We start from the raw sequence: 25,479 nt of genomic DNA, 5'->3' as shown, positions 1-25,479 counted from the left end.
ATTTAACAGCTGGTAATTATCTGAGGGATGATGAGTCTTTCTGACTCCAAGTTCAGTCCCAGCAGGCACCCAGCAATTGCTCAAATGATTTCTTCAGAATCCTTCTGTGCCTTAGTTTTCTGTAATAATTCAACTCAATAAACGTTTGACTGGATCAGGGACTGTGCGTCGCAGTGACTGATAGACAGCAGGGTCTGGTATAAAGATCAGGTTTTTCTGAATAGGTTGGCAAGACCTGAAAGACAAATCTGTTTTCTGAGGGTCAACTCTTTGGTGATGAACTACTTCAACCTTCTCATGGCCTGGTCTTTGGACAGCATTTCAGCCTGTGCTCAAAGGCCATTCTGGCTCAGGAAGCAAGCCAGAGCTTGCCCTACCCAGTGGGGCAATCTATAAAAACTAAGGGCCACTATCACACTACAATGAATCACCAGAGAAGGACCTGAATACAACACAGAGCTCTTGTGAACAATCATTAACCTTTTCTTGGAAAGTATTTATCCTCTCCTTATATCAGTTGTAAATTCATGGACTTCTTTGTTTACATGGCAAACCTTTGTCCATTTCTATATTGGAAGTCAATGAGAAAAGAGGATCTTTTTTTATGAAAGTTTTCTTTGAAATCCCCTGCTGGATTGCATTGATTCCTTTGCTGTGGGTGCCATGGCTATACTAAGCTGGCTTGCTGTCCTGGGCAGCAGGGGAGGAGCTGTTAGCTCAGGTGAAGGGTTTATTGAAAAGTGACAAACTGCCACTCTTTAGTGTTTAAAGATGATCATCTTAATAGATGATCATCTTTCTTTTGGCCCAGCCAGAGGCTGGGATGAAGACAGGAACCATCAGAGTAAAAATCCTGCTTCAGTATTGCTTTCACCATAGTAGCCCAGTAAGATCAGCAAAGTAAGAATATTCCCATTTGACAGATGAGAAACTAAGCCTCCAATGACTAGCCCAAGAAGAGACATGACTTATGAATAAGTTGGTTGTTATACCATGATGGTTATTGGCAGATATGAACAAGTTTGATTTTTTGTTTCTTTGCATTTGCCCATAGGTGCCCGCATTCTAGGACTAACAAGGAAGGAATCCCAAGTTGACTTACCTCTCAAAGCCAAATCTGATGACCATTAGAACCAATGCTATGGGAATGGATGCCAGCAGGTCCCTGGGATGAGGATAGGTGACCCCATCTGAATCTTCCGTGTCAGCCCATGAGTATCCAGGAGGGAACCAATACTCATCCTTCCAAAACCACTCATACAGGCTGGTCAGCATCCTGGAGGCAAAAAGCCAAGAATTTTATGGAAAACATCCTGAGAGGGAGGGGATACAGCATTGGCAAGGGAGAACAAGTGTGAGTTAATCAAAAACTCTGGTTAACTGAGAGTCAATGTACACGGATCATTGATTTTGGAAACAGAGAATGTCATAGATATCAGGGACCTTGAGGTAAGTCCGACCCTCTTATTTTACAAATGGCAAAATTGAGGCCCTAAGAGAGGAAGGAATTTGTCCAGTCACATAGTAAATCGGGTGTGCAAATCTGACTCCCTGTCACTGCCACCTCAAGGCCACCAGAGGGGCACTGCGTGGGTGAGCCTTATCTAATACACTGGTTGCTGTCTAATCTTCCTTGGCACAAGAGACCCAGGTGTCCCAGACTTTGTCCAGCCAGCTGCCAGCCCCTAGCTCGGTCCAGCTGTGATTTGAACACTGATTAGGAAAGTCACATGGACTGGGGAGGGCTGCTCCCATAAAGGGAAAGAGACCCTAAAACCACAGATATAAGAGAGTCCTTAAAAGATAGAATGTCAGAGTCAGAGAATAGACTTTACACCTAGAATATCAGAGCTAGGAAGAAATTTAAAAGGGAGATGGCACACTGTCCTGAGGAAGGCTTAAAATCATACATTAGTGACAGAGTACAATTATAATCATTTAGAGCCATAGCTCCGGCTTGGCTCCTGGGGATTGGTTGGTCTAGGGGCTGGTGTCCCCACTGACTTTCGCCCTCACAAAGGAGGCTCAATTTCTGTTAGGCAGAGGGTCCTTTGAAAAGACAAAAGGCTGATCCCTCCAAGTTTCCCAGATGGGGGATAATCTTCTTGGTGGCCCAGGCTAAAATTAGCTCAGCTGTCTAGGAGAAGGGGCTTAGGGCTTGAGTGATGCTCCCCAGCCCAGGCCAACTCTGAGCAAAGGCCTTCAGATCAAGGAGGGGGAGGTAAGGGGATGGTGAGTGGTAACAGGGGAGCAATAGTCTCGGGTTCTGCCCTGTGAGGCTTTCCTGAAGGGAGCCAGAGGAAGTACGCTGAAAAAGTCACCCAGAGATGGAGATGTCAAGTCTGCCCACAACCAAGCTTCCCCCTTGCCTTCACTACCTCGGTCTTCTCTCCTGGACAGCTCACAGCCTTCTCTGACCTAAGCACACTGGGCCCTTCCTGGACTCCTGGAAGCAGTTTTAAGTCAAGCTCAACCAGGCCCAAGCTTTGGAGCCGATTTCCAATTCTTACTACCTGTGTGATTTTGGACAAATCATTTAATCTCTCTTAATGATTTTGAACAAATCACTTAATCTCTACCTCAGTTTCCTCATCTGTAAAATGAATGCGTTAGACCTCTAAATCTCTGATCCCATTTCTAAATACACGAGCCCAGAGAAGCGGGAGGAGATGCCAGAGCAAGCCAGGAGCCCCTTCTCCCCACGTTTAGTCGAGAACCAAGTCCTGAAGAGGTACCTCCCATCCAATCTCCCTCCTCCCCCCAATTCAAGCTTAACCTTTTATCCCAGTCCCCTAGCTTCCCTTTAACTCATTTTAAACAGATTGACAGTCATTTTATTACAGCCCAGCTCAGACAGGTCCTTCTTTGGCTAAACTACTCTCCATAGATCTTCCAGTTCCTCGATTAACTAAACCACTCTCCATAGCTCTTTGAGAAGCTTTCAGGAAAAATCCTATTTTCCAAGCCTGGCATTCAAACCTTCCACTGCCCAGCCTGAAGGCTCTTTGGCCATCTAAGCCGTAGCCAGATCAAGTCTCCCCACCACAGAGGGACCTCACTTGAAGGTTTTTGAGCTTTCTGGAATGCCCCCCTCCAAAACTCCCCCATACCCTCCCATCAAGGTCCAGCTCAGGTGCCGCCTCTTCTAGGAAGTCTTCCTGAATTCTCCCGGCTACAGAAATCTTCCCCATCTCCTCTCTACCGGCCTTATAAACAGAATAGTGTGAATGCAATAGTTGCCCTTCCTCACACACAGTAGGCCCATAACTAGTGTCTGCTAGTTGGGAATGGAATAGGAGGATCACCTGGGTCCAGAGGAGGCAGCGGCAGCAGAGAGTGGAGGTACCCTCACCATCCGGAGAGACGGGACAGCCGGACTCACCCTGGAGATCCTTCCTCTAAAGAGGCTCAGAGGAGGGAGGGCTGGGCTTCAGAAGAACTCCCTCCCTTTTCAGCCCGTCCTGGCCCCGCCCAGTCCCATCCCCTAGCTCCGCTCAGTCCAGCCCAGCTGGCCCCTGGCCCTGCCCCAGGCTTCATCCACCAGTCGGCGGCTACCGGAATTCACAAATCAAGGCTCCGGGCCCCAGCTGAAGGTCCGGGGCTGGCTGGCAGCTGCAGCTCGGCCACATGGGGCAATTCGGGTTTCCCCCGGTGAAATAGGGCTGGGACTCGAAAGCCTTCACCCAGCAGGATCGTTTCACAGACCATTGACTTTGGGAGGAGCTTTGTCGTCAGTTCACACCCTCCAATTTTCTTAGGCTTTCTCACTTGCCTCTATTTCCATCAAGCTGGAGGAACTGAGATGGGGGTGAGGGGCAAAATTGAGTCTAAACTCCTAGACAAAGCCAACAACACTGAGTGTCTCTAAATCTCTCCGTAGTGCGGCCTCTGACCTCACCATTCAACAAAAATGCTTTTTCCAAACTTCTGAAATTTAATAGTTTATCTTTCCCAACTGAATGTAAAACACTTTTAAAGATTAATTCAAAATTTTGGGTCCCAAATTCTCGCCCTTTCTCCCTTCTTGAGAAGGTAAGCAATTTGGTTATACGTGTGCAGTCTTGCGAAAAATATTTTCATATTAGTCATGTTGTGAATGGAAACACAGGCCAAAAAAAAAAAACCCATGAAAAAAAAATTAGTATGCTTTGATCCGCATTCACTCCATCAGTTCTTTCTCTGGAGATGGATAGCATTTTTCATCATGATTCTTTTGGAATTGCCTCAGGTCACGTATTGCTGAGAATAGCTAAGTCATTCACAGTTGATATTACTGTGTACACTGTTCTGGTCTGCTCCCTTCAATGGGCATCAGTTCCTGTAAGTCTTTCCAGGTTTTTCTGAGCATCCTGCTCATCATTTTCTAATGGCACGATAGTATTTCATCACAATCAAATACTATGACATGATAATACATATAACATGAAGAACAGCTATTCCTCAATTGATAGGCATCCCTGCAATCTCCAATTCTTTGCTATCACAAAAAGATTGCTATAAATATTTTTGTGCATATTGCTTTTCTAATCTTTGGGATAGACCTATATTTTAGAACATTTTTTCATAACTATAAACAGTTTTGGTTACTTCAACTGAAAACTACCTGTTCAAATTCTTTGACCATTCATTAATTGGGGGATAACATATGCTTATAAATTTGACTCAGTTTTTTGGATATTTGAGAAATGAGATCAGCATCAGAGAAACCTGATGTAAAATTTTTAGCAGTTATGATTATTGTGTATTTCCCCCTTCATCCTATTTTCTCTTGGTTCATCCTAGTCTCTCTCCTTCCATCCTACTCATCCTCAGAAAGGAATGCCTTCTTCTGAAGCTCCCCCATATCCTCCCAACAAGCCATACTCATCCTGATGGCCACTTCCCTCAATTCACCTTCCAAATATCAACCCCTTCTCTTGTTTCCCCCTTTCTCTTCTACTTTTCTGTAGGATAAGATAGATTTCTATACCTAACTGAGTGTGCATGTTCTTAATAAGAGTAAGATTCAAGTTCTTTACCCTCCTTCTCCCCCATTTTCCCTCCCTGTCAAAGCTCTTTTCCCACCTTTTTTATGTGATATAATTTACTCCTTTCTAGGTCTTCTTTCTCTCTTCCTCTTTCTTAAGCCCCCCCCCCTTTTTTTTATATCATCATAAAAGGTTCAGTCCATACTTATGTTCTCTATGAATACCTCAAACTGCCCTAATAATGCTGAAGTAGTTAGGAGTTAACAAGTACCACCTTCCTAAGTAGGAAGGTAAATAGTTTGTAAACAATTTAACTTTATTAACTCCCTTATGATTTTGTTTTCCTGTTTATCTTGTAATACTTCTGGTACTTGAAAAGTCAGACTTAAAGCTCTGGTCTTTTCATCATGAAGGTTTGAAAGTCCTCTATTTCACTGAATATCCCTTCCTCCTTTCCCAACCTTCCCCATCTACCCCTTCCCCCCATGAAAGATTATACTGAGCTTTGCTGACTAGGTGATTTGGTTGTAATTTTAGTTCCTTTCACTCAAACAGTCACTATCTTAGTACCAGCCCTCCTCACCTCTTGCCTAGATCAACAGCTTTCTGATTGGCTCTCTGCCTCATTTTTCTTTCCCTTCTTATCCATTTTGAACTCAGCTGCCAGCGATTTTTTAAAAGTTCTGTCCATGTCATCCCTAACATCGCTGCATGTTCCCCCACACACCCTCATATTAGATCCAGTGACTCCCTATTACCTCTAGGATCAAATTAAAACACTCTGGTTGGCTTTTAGGCCCTTTTACAACCTGGGCCCTCCCTACCTTTCCATTCTCCTCAATCCATATTACAGTTATTCCTTCCATATTTTGAGGGTTAAAGGTACTGTACCCCTCCATGATCTGGAAAATCCACACCCAAAAACTCCTTTCATATCAAAAAAGAAGTCTGATATTTTTATTTTTCTTTCATGACATGTTTACAGTATTAAAAAATAACTTGGTGATATTAAGCAGTACTACAGATATATTTTATATATTTCTGACTTTCTAAACTTTTTTTTTTGACATCATCTGCTTGCCTTCAAGTGTTGTCCTTGACTTCTGCAAAACTCCCAAATTCCTATTTAATTTTTTATGCCAAGCCACAATATATGGAGACCAAAATGGGGAAAGTTAGGTGGGGAAGGGCTAGCTGGTAAACCCACGTAGCCTAAGCTAATACCTTATTTGGTTGTATACAATTAGAGAAGATTATAGGGAACATAACTATCTTACTAGAGCACTCGGTCCATCTGTGACAAGCCTAAGTGTTAAGAGGATAAAATTGGGTCTCTTCCAATCCAGGCACACTCACTCTGATAACGTTAGTTAACTATACTGTCTACTCTTCTTCCCTCCCCAAAGACCTCTGATCTCTGTCAAGAAACAATATTGCCCAGGTCTTCATCCCTTTTCTGCTTTTTTTACCCCTCTGTCCATAAACCTTTTCCCTCTTCCCTACATGATCTCATTCAGCCACAATGGTTTATTTGGCTGTTCTTCATACAAGATACTTTATCTCCCGACTCCATTCTGGCACTGGCTATCAGCAAGACCTGGAATGCTCTCCTTCTTTACCCCAGAATTTCTGGCTGCCTTCAGGACTCAGCTTTAAGTGGACTTTCTGAGGGAGACTTTTCCCAGTTCCTCCACGTTAATACCTTCTCTCTTTCACTTGCACTGCCGTATCTTGAACATAGTTATTTACAATTTGTCTCTCCTTCTAGAATATGAGCACTCTTGAGGGCAGGGACATTTATTACCTTCTTAATAGGTAATGTAATTAAAGAGGGAAAAATGTAATTAAAAATAAAATACATAAAAGGTAATTTGAAGGAGAGACATTAGCTCAAGGAGAACTCCAGAAAGATTTCATGTAGAAAATGGCTCTTGAGCAGAATTTTGAAAGAAACAAAAGAATTCTGAGAGCCAGAGATGAACTGGGAGGGGCATTTCATACAGAAAAGAATAGCAAGGACATAGGCTAGAAATGAAAAATAGAGGATATTTGTGTGAGAACTATTTTCTCCCTCTTCCCCCCGCCCCCCCAACAGTGTTGGAGAATATTTGCATAGGGCCTGGCACATAATAGGATATTTTCATAATATATGACAGAGATTAGGTACTTAACAAATGCTTGTTAATTAATTCCTGGCTCTAATTAGCGGTATTGTGCAGAGTTTCTTAAACTTTTTTCCATCCTGACTGCTTTTCACCTGAGAAATGTTTACATGACCCAAGACTAGGTATACAAATTATTCACTGAATAAATCACAATTTCACAACCCCTACATTCAGTTATGAGACCCCATTTAGGGTCATGATCCACAGTTTAAGAAGCTTTGGTATAGTGGATAGGGCATTGGATTTTGAATCAGGAGTAGTTGGCTTCAAATCCATCCTTACTAGCTAGGTGAGTAGCTACTGCTCCCTACCTTTTTGCTTAAGTGTAAAATTGGGATAATAACATAGCACCCATTTTCTAGGTTTGTTGTGAAGATCAAATGAGAATGTATTTGCAAAGTCTTTAGCACAGTGCCTTGTACACACAATATGTGCTTAATTGCCCATTTTCTTCCTCCCTTCCTTCTCTATCCTCTGTCCCAGTGTAAAATAACACATATATAACAAAGGTTGAATGACTACTGCAGCATCTTTTTCCCTAATCTTTGGGCCTCAAGTCTCTGCTTTCCAATGAAATCTCCAGAGATTGCCAAAGTGACACCATCTCCCTGTGCTCTTCTTAAGAAATTGCAGCAACAGTCAGCAGTCTTTAGCATTAGCTAGAAACTCTCAATACTGAAAGCTTTCATAACCCACTTGAATCACCTACTTTTCCAACCTTATTGCATATTCATTATTGTTTAGTCATTTAAATCATCATTCATGATCCCATTTGGGGTTTTCTTGGTAAGATACTGTAGTGGTTTGCCATTTCCTTTTCTAGCTTATTTTACAGATAAGGAAACTGAGGCAAACAAGGTGAAGTGACTCGCCCAGGGTCATGGTAAATGTCTGAGGTTGAAGTTGAACTTAGTTCTTCCTGACTCCAGACTTGGCATTTTACCCATTGTGCCACCTAACTGGCCACATTTCTCTTACAGACCAAATTGGCCTTGAAAATAGTTCTCACACAAATATCCTCTATTTTTCATTTCCAGCCTATGTCTTTGCTATTCTTTTCTGTATGAAATGCCTCTCCCAGTTCATCTCTGGCTCTCAGAATTCTTTTGTTTCTTTCAAAATTCTGCTCAAGAGCTATTTTCTACATGAAATCTTTCTGGAGTTCTCCTTGAGCTAATGTCTCTCCTTCAAATTACCTTTTATGTATTTTATTTTTAATTACATTTTTCCTTCATTACTGTAAATTCAAACGTTTCTCTCACATACAAGCATTTCAAGATCCAAAAAACTAATGAAGATTGCTTTAAACACTGGAATTTTAACAAAGTAATAGCAAAGTGACTCTTCTTGTGCCCTTTTCCAATTTTTTCCTATGTCATATTTTAGTACGGATTTTAAGAATAAACATATTAAGAGCTTAAGATCACAGCTACAAAGCTGAAAGGGGATTCAGAAAGGGGATTGGTTTAATTTCATTTTTTAGGTAAGAAAACTGAGATATGGAAACAAAGTTACTTGCTCAATATCATGTATTTAATAGGGAATGGGCACTTCCCAACCCACAGACTACATCTGGAGGCTAGAAACTGTTTCATTTTTGCTGTTACAACTCCAGCACCTGGCATGTGGTTGGTGCTTAATAAACGTTTGATTGGATCCATGAGGAGCACAAGGTAGAAGATGAGGATGAGAAATACTGGTACAAATCAGAGGCGCTTGGGGGATGACAGAATTAGCATTTTTTCTTTGCTTTTCCTTCTTACAATAACTATAGCATGGAGACTAGGGGTAAAGAAAGAGCTGTCCAGAGCAGAGGAGAAAGGTGGAGAAGAGAAAACTCAGTCCTAGCTTAGTAATATGTAAACTTGGATAAGTCCCTTTACCAATCTGGGTCTCAGTTTCCCCATCTGTAAAATGAGAAAACTGGACTTGACAGTCCTTAAAGATCCTTCCAGCTTTCATGGTCTGCGAGTTGATAAAATTGAGTGAGACTCACCATGTAAAACACATAGCCCCACCCCCATCTTCACTTCCTCTATCCTTGGTCCTGTCTGCTGCCAACCACCAAGAGGAAGTACAAAAATGGTGCAGCCTTCCTCTTACATTCATGTCCTTTGCTTCTGATAGCCACTGATAAACAGAAGTGCTGGGGGAAGGGCTCGGAGAACACTTATTCACAGCCTAGAGACTGCTGTAGCTCCCCATGCTGGATAAATTAGAGGGGATGATTTAAGGATAAATATCAAGTATAAAGTAAATGGCAGGCAGTATAGTGCAATGGATAGAGGGTCCCTTTGGAGCTAGGAAGACCATAGTTTAAATCCTGCCTCTGACAGATAGTAGCTATGTTACCCTAAGCAAGTGACTACCTTTTGCAGGATCAAGACAGCCCTCCAAATATGAGTTGAATAGAAGGTGACAATGGAGAAAAACTACCCAAAAGCTCTAAGAAATCATAGGTTTAATCCCTATCCTGAAATGTAGTCTTACACTTAGATTTTTTTAAAAAAATCAAATACAAGATGGGGGAGACTGTAGTCATAAAAATCATTGTCCAAGTTCTCCATGGGCCTCAGTTTCCTCAAATATCAAATGAGGAGGCTGGACTGGATGGCCCCTGGGATCTCTTTCCAATTCTAGATCTGTGATCCAAATGGGATCTTAGGGTACATTAAGAGAAGCTTCCAGGAAGAAGCAGATAGTACCCTTCATAGTCTTTGGATACAGTCAAATCACAATTAAGAGCATGATGTTCATTCCCAGGTGGCCACATTTTGAGAACAATATGGCCGGAGGGATGACTTGCAGTTCATTCCATCTGAGACTACAATGAGTGAAATGGGGATGTTTTTAGTCTGGAAAAGAAAAAGCTTTGGGGGGAGGTTGGTGTGTGTGTGTGTGTGTGTGTGTGTGTGTGTGTATGCAAACAGGCTTCCTCTCTTCAAATAAGTGAAGCGTTAGGTGGAAGAAAAGAGAGAAGAACTAAGAAGGAACAAGGAACAAGGATCTGATTTGAGTGACAGACTTAAGGCTTGACTAAGGATGAACATCCTGATGAGCAGTAGCCCAAGCCCAAAGTAGAAAAGGATTCCTCTGGAGGTCTTTGAGCACCAGCTTGATGATACATTGAGAAAGGGGCTCATGGTAAGCTCCAGTTTGTATGAGAATAGTCTCTGAAGGACTTCTACACTCTGACATCCTGGATTCCTGGAGAAAGGAGGGAAAGAGAGAAACCCATTCTACCAGGAAAATTCCAGGTGAATTCTCTGGGTAAGGATCACTAATACCTTTGGGTTGTCCTGGGGAAGACCTGTCCCATAGGAATTCTTAGGATTTAGGAAGGGCTCTTAGAAATCTCCTTATCAATTGACAGATGAGGAAACTGAGGCTGGAAGTTATATCAAAAGCATCACAATTACTAAGAGCTGAGAATAAAACACAGGTCCTCTGGTGCCAAATCCAATACTCTTTCTATTTGAAATGGAGGTTGGGAGGATCATTAGTTAAGAGGCCTTAGCAGTTGTCTAGGGCCTCTACCCCTTTTCACAGATGAGGAAACGCTCCCCTCCCCCAAAGGCCAAGTGCCTCATTTAATATCACAAAAGTGGTAAGTAGAAGAGGATTTGAATCCAAATCCTCTCACTCCTAAACTCTTTGAACTCTTCCTATTTGCCTCATCCCAGAAGGCCTCCTTCTAAATTCTCTTTGTCTTCTTTAAAGATAACTTAACAAGCCACAATTGCTTTACTGTTGACTCCCTTCTCCATCCAGGTCCAATGGATTCCAATGTCAGTTTTCCCCTACCTCCCTTTCCCCATCTGTTTAGCAAGCAGTGCCTGGTAAAACTAATTCCAACGATGAGTTGGCAGCTGCCATGGAGAGCTTAGCCCCTTCTTTAGAAATGCTGGCACCACCCCCTGGAATAGGGTTCCTTTGTAAGGTAACCCCTGGGTATTGCCAACTGGGTTCTCCTAAATAAAGTGGCTGTACTGTAAACATGACTGCAAGTACCCAATGCACCAATCTAGGGCAAGCAGAAGAAAAAGGCGCCTTCAACTTTTAAGACAAATTCTTTCCTAAGAGGAGAAAAAAAAAAACGAAAGACATTTTAGACCTTACAGCCCTATGATGGATCACACATCCTGGGAGTGTTATACCAGGGGAGGGAAGAGCTCACCAGTTGATAGAGGGAGGACACACACTATTTGGTATCAAACTCAATTGTTTCCATCTGCAGAAGGAGTTATTTTTCAAAATACAAAATTTTGGTGCCCTACGGCAAAGTACTGATTAAGCAGGCTTTAGTTATAGCTCTGGGCTAGACCAAGTAGCCATTGAAGGAGGTTTGATGGAAAAAAAAAGACCTAAATCGCAGAATGCTTCTTATTAGCTGTGTGATATTAGACATCTAATCTGTATCTCTGGGATTCACTTTTCCCACCAGCAAACAGATGGTTTGTAATAAGTGGTTTTTAAATTTCAAAGTATCATTTGACATTCAATGACTTTATGCCTTAAAATATCTGAGGAGAGGAAAGGTAACCGCCTGCTATGGGTGCAAAGTCAACATGGACATGTGTAAGGGCAGGAAGAAAATGGAGTTGGGACTCAACAATGGGAGGATCCCTGGGAAACTTTCCACTTTAGAGTATAAACTCATTGAAGGAAAGAACTGGTCATCTTCATCAGCACTTGACATAATACACAGGCATAAAATAAAGGCTCATAGGATTGAATTAGATTAGAGCTGAATTTGTTGACTTCATTCCCCATTAGGCACCCTCTTCCCCATAGACCAGACATTTTCTGGAAGTCATCACCTCCTAATCATTGATAGTGTACTGAATTCATGTTATGCCAAAGTCCCCTTTTAATGGGGTGACCTAGTTCCTCCAATTGTCCTATTTCGTATTCTGCCTTAGGTTATAACTGTCCCCTCTTAATGTTTGACAAGATAAAAGTTTATCCATTTCAGATGTCATTAGAATATCAGTAATGTCATTGTTCTTGTTATTCCAGAAAAAAGCTCCCTGCCCCAATAGTTGGGGCTAGACTCTGAGATGATAGTCTCATCTAGCCCTGGGATCAACATGGATGCATTGGTCCCAGTATTTCTCTCCATTTAATAAATTATTGAATTGGTCTCTAATCTCTGTCTTGCTCAGTTTCTTCGGCATTACATTCATACCCTCACCCCACTAGTACCCAAGCCCCAGAGGACCTTGGAACCCCTGGGCCACTTATCCAGTTAGTTTCTGAATGTCATTAGGATAGCCATTATATTGTCTTAGTAAGTATGAAAGGGAAGAAGGGAAGGAGATTGATTGAGCCTGGATCTAAGGAAGGGTCAGCTAGGGAGACTGAGGAGGAAGCTCTGGGTTTTTACTTGGACAGTAGAGTAAAAAAACAGGATACCATCACAGCTTACCAATGATTGCTAGCTAGTAAATAGTCTGGGTCTATAGCCCTTTTCCTTGTGTGGGGTAGTGACTATCAAGAAGGATTAGCAGAAGAGGGTAACAGGAGATAGAGGAGGAAGAGAAAGTGGGGAAAGCAGACATGAAGGGAAGAGAGAAGATTCCTTTCCTCCTTCAGTCAACGACATTGAGACATCAGGGCTGATTGGAACAAGTATTTTGACCCAAGTCCTTGGGCATTCAAGAGCCTCTAGTTTCTAAAAGGAGGACACAGGAGCCCCATATCGTGCTCCTCTCATGGAAAGGAATAGCCTCAAATGTCACCACTTTCAGGATGACACCCGTCTGTCTTGAAGCAGAAATAGAAAAGATTCAGCTTTTTTTCTAGAGGCAAGCTCATAAGGCAAGGGGAGTGGGTGGTTTACCAGTGAAATAATCTGGGTCAGAGGAGCATCTCACCCCCACCCCACGTGAGGCTCAAAAAGCCACCATTACAAAACATAAAAGCGACTGACCCTCTTTAGGATACCAAAATATAGTTACACACAGATCAGCACTCATTCTGTAGCTGAGGAGTCAAATGGCTTGCCTAGGGGTGCTCGACCAGTTTGTGGCTGAGACAAGACTCTGACTCTTGAGGTCAGGTTGCTGAATTAGTGCAGTTTTCTATTAGGGAGTTCCCCCTGCTAAGGGTCACAGGGCTGGTTCTGCCCCCTTTCCCCTCTCTTCAAATAACTGAAATTTACTAGTCAACATTATCTCAATGGATTCTCACCATGAACACAATAAAGCAAGTGCTACAGGTATTATTAACTCCATTTCACAAATGAGGAAGCTGAGGTTTCAAAGGATTGAATGGTTTATCCATTGTTGTACAACTAGGAAGCAGCAGAGACAGGATTTGAACCCCAGATCACACCTGACTGTACTTCCACAGTTCTGCCCACTAAAGTTGTCCTAAGTCCCCAGGGGAGAGATAAAGCTTTGAATTAGTCTGATTTATAGGATGTGGAATGTCAGAGTTGGGATGATCCTTAGAACCCAGGATGTCATGGCAAGGACCTTGGATGGATATCCAAGATTCCATTATACCAGAAGACTAATCACTAACACCTCTACGTTATAGTTCCAGGTCTTCCCAGAGAACAGGAGCACTCCAGGTTGGGAATTCATTTATTTCTTCTTTCAGGTAGGTATTTGCTCCCTACCATCTGCTGCTAGGTGGCGCAATGGATAGAGAATTAGGCTCCATGCCAGGAAAACCCGAGTTCCAATGGATTAGACCCTTACAAACAGTGTAGTCTTAGACAACTCATTTAATTTGCCTCAGTTTCTTCAGTTGTAAAATGGGAATAATAATGGCACTTACAACCAATGATTGTTGTGAATACCCAATAAGATAATATTGTAAAAATCTCTTAGCACTGTGTCTGGCACATAATAATAGGCTTATTTCTATCTGTAGCAGCTCTTGCTGTAGTCACAAGGAACCAGGAACTGAGTGGATGCCTGTCAGCTGGGGGATGGCTGAATAAGTCATGCTGTATGAAGGTAATGGAATATTATTATTCTGTAAGAAAAGATGAGCCGACTGATTTCAGAAAGGTCTGGAGAGACTTAAATGAACTGATGCTGAGTGAAGTGAGTAGAACCAAGAAAACATGGTACACAGCCACAAGATTATGTGATGATCAACTATGATGGACATGGCTCTTTTTAACAGTGAGGCGATTCGGGCCAGTTCTAATAGACTTGTGATGGAGAGAGTTATCTGCATCCACAGAGAGGACTATGGGGACTGAGTATGGATCAAAGAATAGTATTTTCACTTTTTGTTGTTGTTGTTTGTTTGCTTGTTTTTTCCCTTTTGATCTGATTTTTCTTGTACGACAGGAAGAATATGGAAATATGTTTAGAAGAATTGTGCATGTTTAACCTATATCGAATGGCTTGTTATCTTGGAGAGGGGGTGGAGAAGAGAGAAGGAAAGGGAAAAAAGCTTATTTCTTTTTTTTCTTGTAATGACTAAAAAAGGTCAGGCATGGGGGTAAAAGAGCAAAATGGCAGCCTTACTTAGCTTATCCGGAGGAATTAAGACTGAGAAGAGAGAATGGCAAATGTCAAAAAAGATAGTAGGGGGTAAATAAATGGAACAGTAAATAGAGCACTGGCCCTAGAATCAGGAGAACCTGAGAACAAATCTGGCCTTGGATACTTAACTCACTAGTTGTGTGAACCTGAACAAGTCACTTAATCCCAATTGCCTCACCAAAAAAACCGAACAAAACCCTACAAAGATACTAGGTATGGGGCTCAGATTGGGGCTGGGTCTCTGTGCACTGGGGAATAGAGGGATTGGAGAGGGAGAGAATAGAGATCAGTGTTAAGGCTGGTGTAACCATCCTGTGGAGAGGCTTCAAGTAGGCTGGAGGTCTGTGTAAAGGAAGGAAAGGGGTGGGTTGGAGGTAGTTGACAGAACTAGACTGACTAGGACTTGGTGACCATTTGTAGGAGGGGAAATAGTTGAGAATGACTCTTAAGAGTCATGATGAATAATGGGGATCAATGACAGAGACAAGAAGCTTTGTTGAGGGGGAGGACAGATTTCAGTAGATGATGATGAATCTGGATTTAGACACATTTGAGTCTGAGGATGCCATGGGCCTTCAGATTTAAGAGGCATTATTATCACAGAGGGAAGAAGTGGAGCTGTGGGAGGTGATGAGCTCACTGTGGATCATAAGGTCATGGTCTAGAGCAGGGGTCCTCAAACTTTTTAAATAGGGGGCCAGTTCACTGTCCCTCAGACTGTTGGAGGGTCGGACTATAGTAAAAACAAAAACTTTGTTTTGTGGGCCTTTAAACAAAGAAACTTCATAGCCCCGGGTGAGGGGGATAATCGTCCTCAGCTGCCATGTCTGGCCTGTGGGATGTAGTTTGAGGACCCCTGGTAGAGCTAGAAAGGATCTCAGAGGCTCTCTTGGCCCAAGCCCCTCATTTTATTTTATTTCACTTTTTTGGAGGCAATCAGGGTCAGAAACCTTGTTAGTGTCTAAGGTCAGATTTGCACTCAGGTTTACTGCATCACCCACTGCCCCAATCCCCTCCTTTTATAGATGAGGAAACTGAGGCTGGAGTGATGAGGGTAAGTAATAACCACCAGCAGCGGGATTCAAATGCAGATTTTCTGATTCCAAAGTCAAGCAATATTCCTCCTACTACAAGGTGGGGGGAGGGAGAGAGAGCATAAAAGGATGAGAACAGAGCCCTAGGAAATAGCTAAATCATGGGATCAGCAGGTAGGAGATGGAACAAGAAGAGAAAGACAGAACAGATAGATAGAAGATAGACAAAGCTATCAGAGAGATTGGAGAACTGGAGAGAATGGGGTGGTGAAGTCAAGGGAGGTAGGAGACCTGAGTGCCAATCCTCACTCAATGGACAACTTTTTGGCTTTTGAGGAGTCCCTTCCCCAGTAAGGCTTCTTCTTCTTCTTCTTCTTCTTTTTTTTTAAAATTTAATTTAATTTAATTTTTTTTATTTAATAGCCTTCTATTTACAGGTTATATGTATGGGTAACTTTACAGCATTAACAATTGCCAAACCTCTTGTTCCAATTTTTCACCTCTTACCCCCCCCCCCCCTCCCCTAGATGGCAGGATGACCAGTAGATATTAAATATATTAAAATATAAATTAGATACACAATAAGTATACATGACCAAAACGTTATTTTGCTGTAGAAAAAGAATCAGACTCTGAAATATTGTACAATTAGCTTGTGAAGGAAATCAAAAATGCAGGTGGGCATAAATATACGGATTGGGAATTCAATGTAATGGTTTTTTAGTCATCTCCCAGAGTTCTTTCTCTGGGCGTAGCTGGTTCAGTTCATTACCGCTCCATTGGAAATGATTTGGTTGATCTTGTTGCTGAGGATGGCCAGGTCCATCAGAACTGGTCATCATATAGTATTGTTGTTGAAGTATATAATGATCTCCTGGTCCTGCTCATTTCACTCAGCATCAGTTCGTGTAAGTCTCTCCAGGCTTTTCTGAAATCATCCTGTTGGTCATTTCTTACAGAACAACAATATTCCATAATATTCATATACCACAATTTATTCAGTCATTCTCCAACTGATGGGCATCCACTCAGTTTCCAGTTTCTAGCCACTACAAAGAGGGCTGCCACAAACATTTGTGCACATACAGGCCCCTTTCCCTTCTTTAGTGTCTCTTTGGGATATAAGCCCAGTAATAACACTGCTGGATCAAAAGGTATTAGGCTTATTCTTCTTAAAAATAAGGGAGCTAGAGGTTATGATCTCCCATGACTCTCCTAGTTTTTATGTCCTCTGAATCAATTCCAAAAGCATAATGAATGTGGAAAGACAGCCAACGAATTTATGCTCTGAATTGCTTCATATTCAAACAGCAGTCTTTGTTTATCAGTCTCTCTATCTTGAAGCCCTGACAGTACTCTTCAGGCTTTTTGAGGGCCTTCTCTTTGTTGTCCACCCTCATCACCTCATGCCTGCAAAAGCCTTCCGATGGGTCTGCCTGCCTCAAGTCTCTCCCTATTCCAGTCAGCTGTCAGTAATTTTTCTAAAGCACCAGTCTGATTAAGTCATCCCCATGCTGATTATGAATTGCAGTAGCTCCCTAATGTCTCCAGGATCAAATACAGAATCCTTTGCTTATTGATCAAAGCCCTTCATAGACTAGTTCCTTCTCCCTTGCCAATTTTTATATACCTTATATATATATTCCCATCCCTTCTCCATACACCCTTCAAAGCAGTGACACTGGCCTCTGACTGTTCCTCACACAAGATACTCTACTCTTGCCTCATGGCATTTTTATTTGCCGTCTCCAAATCTGGAATATAGATTTCCTTCAAGTTCTAGCTCAACTCTCACTTTCTAGAAGCCTTCCTCAATCCCTCATAATTCTGAGCCTTCCCTTCCTTATTTCAATACTATTTGTCATTTCTATAACTGCTTTGTAAATTTGTCCTTGCTTCTCATCTTCCTCATGAGACTGTAAGTTCCCTGGGAGCAAGAACTCTCCTATGCCTTTTTTTTTGTGTGTCCTCACAACTTAGCCCAATGCCAGGCAGACTCATAGGTACTTACATTGGGAGAAATAGTTAATTTTTATTTGATAATATATTATGTTATAGTATAGCATATATTATATTACATCTCACTATAAATAATATAATAAAAATTTAAAAAAACATTTTTACACAAATACATTTAATGATGCTGGTCAAATTATTTAATCCAAATGCCTCAGTTTTCTCATTTGTAAAATAAGCTAGGTAGACTTAATGGTTTCCAAGGTCCTTTCCAGTTCTAATTCCATTATCTTATAACCTGGGTTAAAATCCTGGCTCTGCCTTTGACCATCTGTGTGATCTTGGGGCAGGTTACTTAACCAAAAGTTCCTTTATTCATCTGCAATGATTTTAGGGTGGAAATGAAGGGGTTAAGCTGTCCTATTCTCTCCTCATCCCTCAGAGCCCCTGGGTTTCTATCGAACCTCCTAAAATCTAGCTGAAGTTTAAGGGAAGTTTGGCTGGTTGTAGGTTTGTAAACTGGTCTTCAGTGGGCTATCACTGTCCTATTAAAGACAGGTCATGTTTAGGAAGACCTTCATCCCCCTTCTCTATTTATCCTCTTTTCATTCTTTCCTTCCTCCAGCCCTCTGCAACTCTCCACTGCTCAACTCTTCACTCTCCTATCTACAGATCATTTGCAGTCAAATAGTAGAGAAAATCTAGGAAGCTTGGAAGTCCAACCTAGAAACCAATAGCTTCTTTCAGGGATTTCTGCTTCTTGGGTTCTTCTCCCATGCCTAACAGAACTGTCTACTCTATCCTTCACTGACTCCCAGATATGCCAGGAAGAAAGGCCAGGAGGAATATGGGCTCTGCATTCCCATCCAACATGTCAAAGCCTCTCCTCTCCTGGGCTTGTCGAGGATTCAGGCTATGTTGTTTTAATTATAGTCTCTCCTGATCCTTTGGAGTTCCTGGAGCAATCTGTATTTCCTGGAAATCCATTAGCTAGTAGCAGAATTAGGACTTGAACCAAGATCTCCTAACCAGATTTGTACTATGTGATACCAGGGGACACAGGATCCATCTCCAGTAATCCCACAACAGACGGACTCGGAATAGTTGGAGAAACTGAGGCTCATTGAACCTAAGTCACTTAGCTATTCAAAATTCCTTCAATTTTATTAAGCTTTATTCTCTCTCTCTTTCTCTCTCTCTACCTCTCTCTCATTTTCTTCTTCATAAAATCTTGGAGGAAAATTAAAGATTGTGTGGAGGGACACCCATCTCAAATAAATTTTTCCCCCTCTAATAAAGCATAACCTTTAAGAGCTCGATCTCTCTTTTTTTTCTTTATGAGATTAAATTTGCTTCCTTGCATTAGACTCTCTAATCCATCTTGCTTGCTATCCATACTTTGTGTACTTTCTTAAAGAGTTTGTCTCCTGTAAATAATTGCTAGGCTTCCTTTATAATAACCACCCTAAAAGATATCTAGCCTGGCATATAGATGTAGCTAATAGTTTCTTCCTTGCTGTTTTCTGCTGAAAACCCCTTTGACTAGATTTGCAAAGCTCCAGACAAATCTACTTTTACTAGTCCTCTTTGGGTACATTTCATGCCTTCTCAGGGGCTTATCAATTTCATATTTTAAGTCATAGTCATAGGATAATAGAGCTAGAGTTGAAAGGGCCCTAAGAGGTCACCAAGACTGACTCTTTCATTTTACAGAGGAGGAAACCGAGACGAACGCCATTCTCAGAAACTATGTTTTTCATCAGCTATAAATATGCATTTCATTTCCAAAGCCTTTGCTGTCAATGGACAGCAGTGATGAAAACACTGCCTAAGATAGCTACAGCTTCTTGCTCAAGACTTCATCATCTTTGGCAATGCTTTCTAAATTCCTTCTGGCAAGGAATTTGTGCCCACCCAAATCATCTGAAATAGGTGGTAGTCATCCTGCTTGATTAAGGCTTGAGAGTTGTTCTCTTATGTCTTAGCTACATTCCCAGGAAAGTCAGCTGACAAATAGCTGTCTCTGTATCTCTCATCAGAGGATTGGCAACCACTACCACTCATCTCTTTTTCCTCTCACCCTTCCACTGGATGATCTCACACCTGACAGGACCTCTTGGAGTATAAGCAACTTACTTCTTCCTCAGGATGAATCTCAGTTTTTAGCTCCCAACTAACTCCCAGTTTTTTTTTTTTTAAGCTCCAACTGTTCAGCTGTACATCTTCCCTCTCTATTTTTTGACATTCTTCTATTCTCCAACCTTCTAACCTCAGTCAGGATCTCTTCTGCCTTCTCAGATTACTTCTCACACTGAAGCCCCTGTTCAGTTTTTCCTCTCTTTAAATAAAAGGAATCAATAATTAATTAAATAAAAGGAATTATTTCCTGATCTAGAAAAAGGAAAAGCATTCTTCTAGCCCCACTACTTTGTAGGATCATGGACTTAGAACTGTCAGAGACCTCATAGATAACTAGTACAACTTTCCCAGATGATAGATCATGATATTTAGATGTGGGGAGATTGCCAGCTTATTTATGGAAGTTCTTACTGTATGTCAGGAACTGTGCTAAGTGCTAGGGTTACAAATAATACAGTATGATATGGTGATTTCTACTCAAGTCTCTGATCTTAGCCACACGCTTTCTTTTCTGGGAGGGAGATTGGTTTATACTTTTTTCTGTTTTTTTTCCCCCTGAAGCGTTTGGGGTTAAGTGACTTGCCCAGGGTCCCACAGCCAGGAAGTGTTAAGTGTCTGAGACCAAATTTGAACTCGGGTCCTCCTGACTTCAGAGCTGGTGCTCTATCCACTGCGCCACCTACCTGCCCCTGGTTTATAAGTCATTGGCAGAAGACTGTGACAGAAATAAAAGCAATATGGAATCACTGTAGATTATTTTCTGCTTAAGGCAAATGAGCTTTTAGTCCTTATCTTTCTAAGAGCTACCATGGACAGCTCCTCAAGAAGGAGGCAATTCAAAAGGGCAATTCCCTCTACCTCCCAATCTGGCAACAATTTATCTTTCTATCTTTATTACTCATCATTTTTGCTCTACATGAATGGTTTCAACCCAGCAGGACTCATACTTCTCTTCTATGACTCTGCCCTAATCTCTTTTTGGAATGTCTTCTCTACCATCTCTGTTTAATAAAATCCTTGAAAAGCAGGGCACCTACCAGATTATCATCATCATCATCATCCATCATGCTAACCCCCCTTTAAAGCAGTAGGTTTTCAACTGCTGACATACTGGACTGCCTCATAAAGGGGAATGAGCTGAACCCTGCTTTATTGTCTGCCTTGCTAGGCTTTGGGTTGATTATCTATGTTCTTCATGACTCATGGGTGGGGTTGTAGGAAAATATAAGGTCTCTTAACTTTTTACCTGTAACCCCTTGGCTTAGATGGGTGTTTCAAGGCTGCAAGGTGACAAAAATGTTAAGGAGAAGCATTGACTCAGAATCCTGCCTCCTCATTTTGCCAAGTGTGACTTTGAGCAAATCATTTACTTTCTACCATTTATAGTTTCTTTATTAAATTTCTTAATAAGAGGGAAGTGACAGTGTCCCTATAACCTATGCTAGTCATACTTTGGGTTCAGATAATTTTATAGATATTGATGAGCCACAACATAACCAGGATTATGAAGGACCTGAAACACATGCCGCAGGAGACAAAATGTAGAACTACAAACAATTAGCTTGGAGAAGACTTGGTATAAATGAGTCACGATAGTTTTCTTCAGGTAATTATAGGGCCATCATGGAAAAGACATTAGACATGTCACCAAATCTGTTTGTTTCAGTTTCCTCAACTGTAAAATGAGTAGGAGAAGGAAATAGCAAACTACTCCAGTATCTTTGACAAGAAAACCCCAAATGAGTCCATGGAGAGTCAATCAGAACTGAAAATGACTAAACAATAACAGAAAAAAGGATGAGAGTTACTTTGTTTGGCTCTAGAATAAGCTAGGAAGTTGCCCAGAGGTAAATTTTGATTTGGTGTTAGGAGAAACTTAATTGGCAAAGGTAGCTGTCTAGCAGTAAAAAGGGCTGACTTGGGTTGGTCCACCTCATTGGAGGTCTTTCTAGCTGAGTAACCCAGGGAGGACCATTTAATAACTTGGCAGAAAGAATTCTCTTTTAGGTATGGGTTTTATTAGATCACCTCTGAGATAATGGGAGTCTACCCTTTAAGTCCCAACTCTTAATTCAATCTCTTTCTGGAAGCTTTCCATAATCAAAAAACTGGAGATGATTTTTCTCCTCTGTGCTCACTTTGTCAGTCCACTTTGTGGAACCATGTTGTAATGGTAGCTATAGATGTCTATACCTTCTCTCTTCTTAGACTATGGACTTGTTGGTAGCATTTAGAGCTTGGACAGGACTTTGGAGTTCATCTAGTTCAACTCCTTAATTTTAGAAATGAAGAAAACAGAGGTCCAAAGGAGGGAAGGGACTTGCTCAAGATCATACAGTTTCAAAACTGAGGTTTTAACCCAGATCTTATACTTTAACCCCAGAGTTATTTTTCTTCAACCTCTCTTTCTTGTTTGAATTAATCAATCAACAAACATTTTTAAAGTGAACACTATAAGCTTGACAGTGTCCTAGGTCTGGAGATACAAAAAATTAAAATATCTGCTCTAAAGGAGCTCATATTTTCTCTGACAATAATTTTCCTCTCCAACTCTCTTTGAGTACTATCATGGAAGGGAAGGACTTTAGAGGTTATATAGATCAGAATCATAACTAGAATTGTGGCACTTGGAGGTGAGCAATATGAAAGGTATCCTTCAAACAATTTTAAAAGATAAATTTAGTTGCAGATGGGAGAGATCTTGAGCCACTAGCCTCCAAGAGGGAATATTATGCTAAAGGCCCATTGCTGGAGGATACTGGAAGAAGAGGTTCATTTGTAGTGAAGCTACTGAGGATTTGGGAGGAAAGTGTTAACTTTTCTATTTCAACTAATTATTTTTGTTGACTAAGTACTAAAACTAATTGTATCTACCATTATTACTATCTGTGTGACTGACTAAATCACATAAGCTCTGGGTGCCTCAGTCCCATTTTCATTGATAGAACTGAATTTCTGGGGTCAGTTTTAAATTCATATTTCTATAGTACAAGTGTTGTCAGCATCATCTAAATTTTAGCACCAGGGACAGAGGTCCAAATGCTCATCCCCATTATAATAATATAATTATGATAATTGCTGGCATTTACAGAGCATTTTAAGGTTTTATTATTTGCAAGAAAATCAGATGTGTTACCTTATCCAATATTCATAGTAACCTCTTACTGGACTATGTTCTAGTCTAATCCTCATTTTACAGATGAGGAAGCTGAGGCTCAGAGAAGTTCACCAAATTGTCAGAGGATGTAAACAAGAAATATCAATGCCAGGATTTGAAACTAGTCCCTCTTCAGACCCCAGCCTTCTTTTTTATATTACTTTTCATCTGCCCCTGACACCTTGACTTTGCTTTCTCTATTCCCTTAACTAGACTGTGTGCCCCTACACACCTGTCAGATTGGCTAAGATGACAGGAAAAAATAATGATGATTGTTGGAGGGGATGTGGGAAAACTGGGACATTGATTCATTGTTGGTGGAGTTGTGAACGAATCCAACCATTTTGGAGAGTAGTTTGGAACTATGCTCAAAAAGTTATCAAACTGTGCATACCCTTTGATCCAGCAGTGTTACTACTGGGATTATATCCCAAAGAGATTATAAAGAAGGAAAGGACCTGTATGTACACGAATGTTTGTGGCAGCCCTTTTTGTAGTGGCTAGAAACTGGAAACTGAATGGATGTCCATCAGTTGGAGAATGGCTGAATAAATTGTGGTATATGAAAATTATGGAATATTACTGTTCTGTAAGAAATGACCAACAGGATGATTTCAGAAAGGCCTGGAGAGACTTACACGAACTGATGCTGAGTGAAATGAGCAGGACCAGGAGATCATTATATACTTCAACAACAATACTATATGATGACTAGTTCTGATGGATCAGGCCATCCTCAGCAACAAGATCAACCAAATCATTTCTAATGGAGCAGTAATGAACTGAACTAACTATACCCAGAAAAAGAACTCTGGGAGATGACTAAAAACCATTACATTGAATTCCCAGTCCCTATATTTATGCACACCTGCGTCTTTGATTTCCTTCACAAGCTAATTGTACAATAATTCAGAGTCTGATTCTTTTGTACAGCAAAATAATATTTTAGTCATGTATACTTATTGTGTATCTAAGTTATATTTTAATATATTTAACATCTACTGGTCATCCTGCCATTTGGGGGAGGGGGTGGGGGGGGGTAAGAGGTGAAAGATTGGAACAAGAGGTTTGGCAATTGTTAATGCTGTAAAGTTACCCATGTATATATCCTGTAAATTAAAGGCTATTAAATAAAAAAAAAAAAAAAAAAAAAAAACCTAGACTGTGTGCCCTTTCATCTTCACTTGTTTAGATCCTTTCCTTTTCCAAGGTCTAGTTCATTGTTACCTCTGTGAGGAACCTTTTCAAGATCCACTCAAGATGGACATTCCTTCCCCCTCAACCTTTGATTTGTGCCTCTCCTAGGAATAATTGTAGCTCTTGTTTCTGGAATATTTTTCCAGAAGTTGATGAGGCATCTTCCTCACAACAACCTTACGAGGTAGTGTTAGGATGATTAGTCCCATTTTATTAAAGGTCAAACTCTGAAGCTTTGTCTAGTGTCAACCCTCTAGCTAGTATTTTATTGTGCTACGATTCCTCTTCTTGTAGTAGGTGATCTCAATCGAAACCTGATAAATAATAGGATACTCTCCAAGGCTGTCATCCAGGAATGAGAGAAATCATTCATTTAAGAAATGAGACTCAACCACCTGATTAACTTGCCTACTATAGGAAAGACCGAAACAATGATAACATTCAACTTGTGTATCTATAGCACTTTCAAGTTTAATCACATCAACCTTGGTGGGACTTTCCTCATTTTACAGGTGGGAAAATTAAGGTTCAAAATGAAGAAAGTCAGTCACGAAATTACTTAGTGTAAGGGCTAGGATTTGAATCCAATTCTCCCAATTTCAGAGTGTTTATACTACTTTATCCTACTGCCTATCATATTCTACATTGTATTGACATAACTGGCACATCCTTTCCTCCCCCTCATTTGGCTATAAACTATATGAGGGTGGGGACCAACTGCTATTCATCTCTTTGTCTCCCTGTTAGCCCTATCTCAGAACAACCCAAGACTCCTCTTGGGGCTATCTCATGAAGGCAGCTAGATGATAGAGGTCCTGGAACCAGAAAGACTCATTTCCCCAAGTTCAAATCTCACCTCAAATACTTGCTAGCTGGACAAGTCATTTCATCCTGTTTGCCTCCGTTTCCTCATCTATAAATTGAGCTGGAGAAGGAAATGGAAATCACTTCAATATTTTTTTTTTGCTAAAAAATTCCCAAATGGGGTCACAAGGAGTCTAAAATAATTGAACAAAACTATGTCAGGAAGGTTGTTACCATATTGACCCAAAAGACTATAGATTTCGAAGGAGCTTAAGCTTGTTCTTAAGAACTTATTTGGCTATTTCATGCTCCTGCTCTGAAACTCTCCACAGCTTCCTATGTCTCTACAAAAGATATAATCATACTGATATTGAAGTCTATTTATAAACCGACTCCAGCTTGCCTTTCCATCTGTAAATAATATCATACTTCTTCTTGTACTCTAAATTCCAGGCAAACAAGACTCTGAACTGCTGCTATTCCCCGAAGTCAGCATTCCATTGAACACCTCTGTACAATTGACCCCTCACACCCAGAATGCATTCACTTATA

The 25,479-nt window shown here is 41.0% G+C and overlaps 1 protein-coding gene across 2 annotated transcripts in view; it reads right to left on the bottom strand.

Annotated features, from left to right (window-relative positions):
• LOC100919047 (ceramide synthase 4) overlaps positions 1 to 25,479 on the bottom strand; it is a 55,379-nt gene that overhangs the window by 14,140 nt on the left and 15,760 nt on the right. The window contains exons 1-2 of one of the 2 annotated variants that reach the window (XM_003760876.4): positions 3,306 to 3,434; positions 1,103 to 1,276 (exon numbers count right to left, since the gene is read on the bottom strand). In XM_003760876.4, the coding sequence (XP_003760924.2) occupies positions 1,103 to 1,276; positions 3,306 to 3,355 (224 nt within the window). In that variant the 5' untranslated portion in view covers positions 3,356 to 3,434. Of the gene's footprint in view, positions 1 to 1,102; positions 1,277 to 3,305; positions 3,435 to 25,479 lie in introns of those variants that run through there. The other variant, XM_031948299.1, reaches the window with a different exon arrangement.

Source organism: Sarcophilus harrisii, chromosome 1 (assembly GCF_902635505.1).
Source record: "Sarcophilus harrisii chromosome 1, mSarHar1.11, whole genome shotgun sequence".
NCBI lineage: Eukaryota > Metazoa > Chordata > Mammalia > Dasyuromorphia > Dasyuridae > Sarcophilus > Sarcophilus harrisii.
The sequence above is the reverse complement of the archived record's forward strand: the minus strand, read 5'-3'. Positions and strand labels throughout refer to the sequence as shown.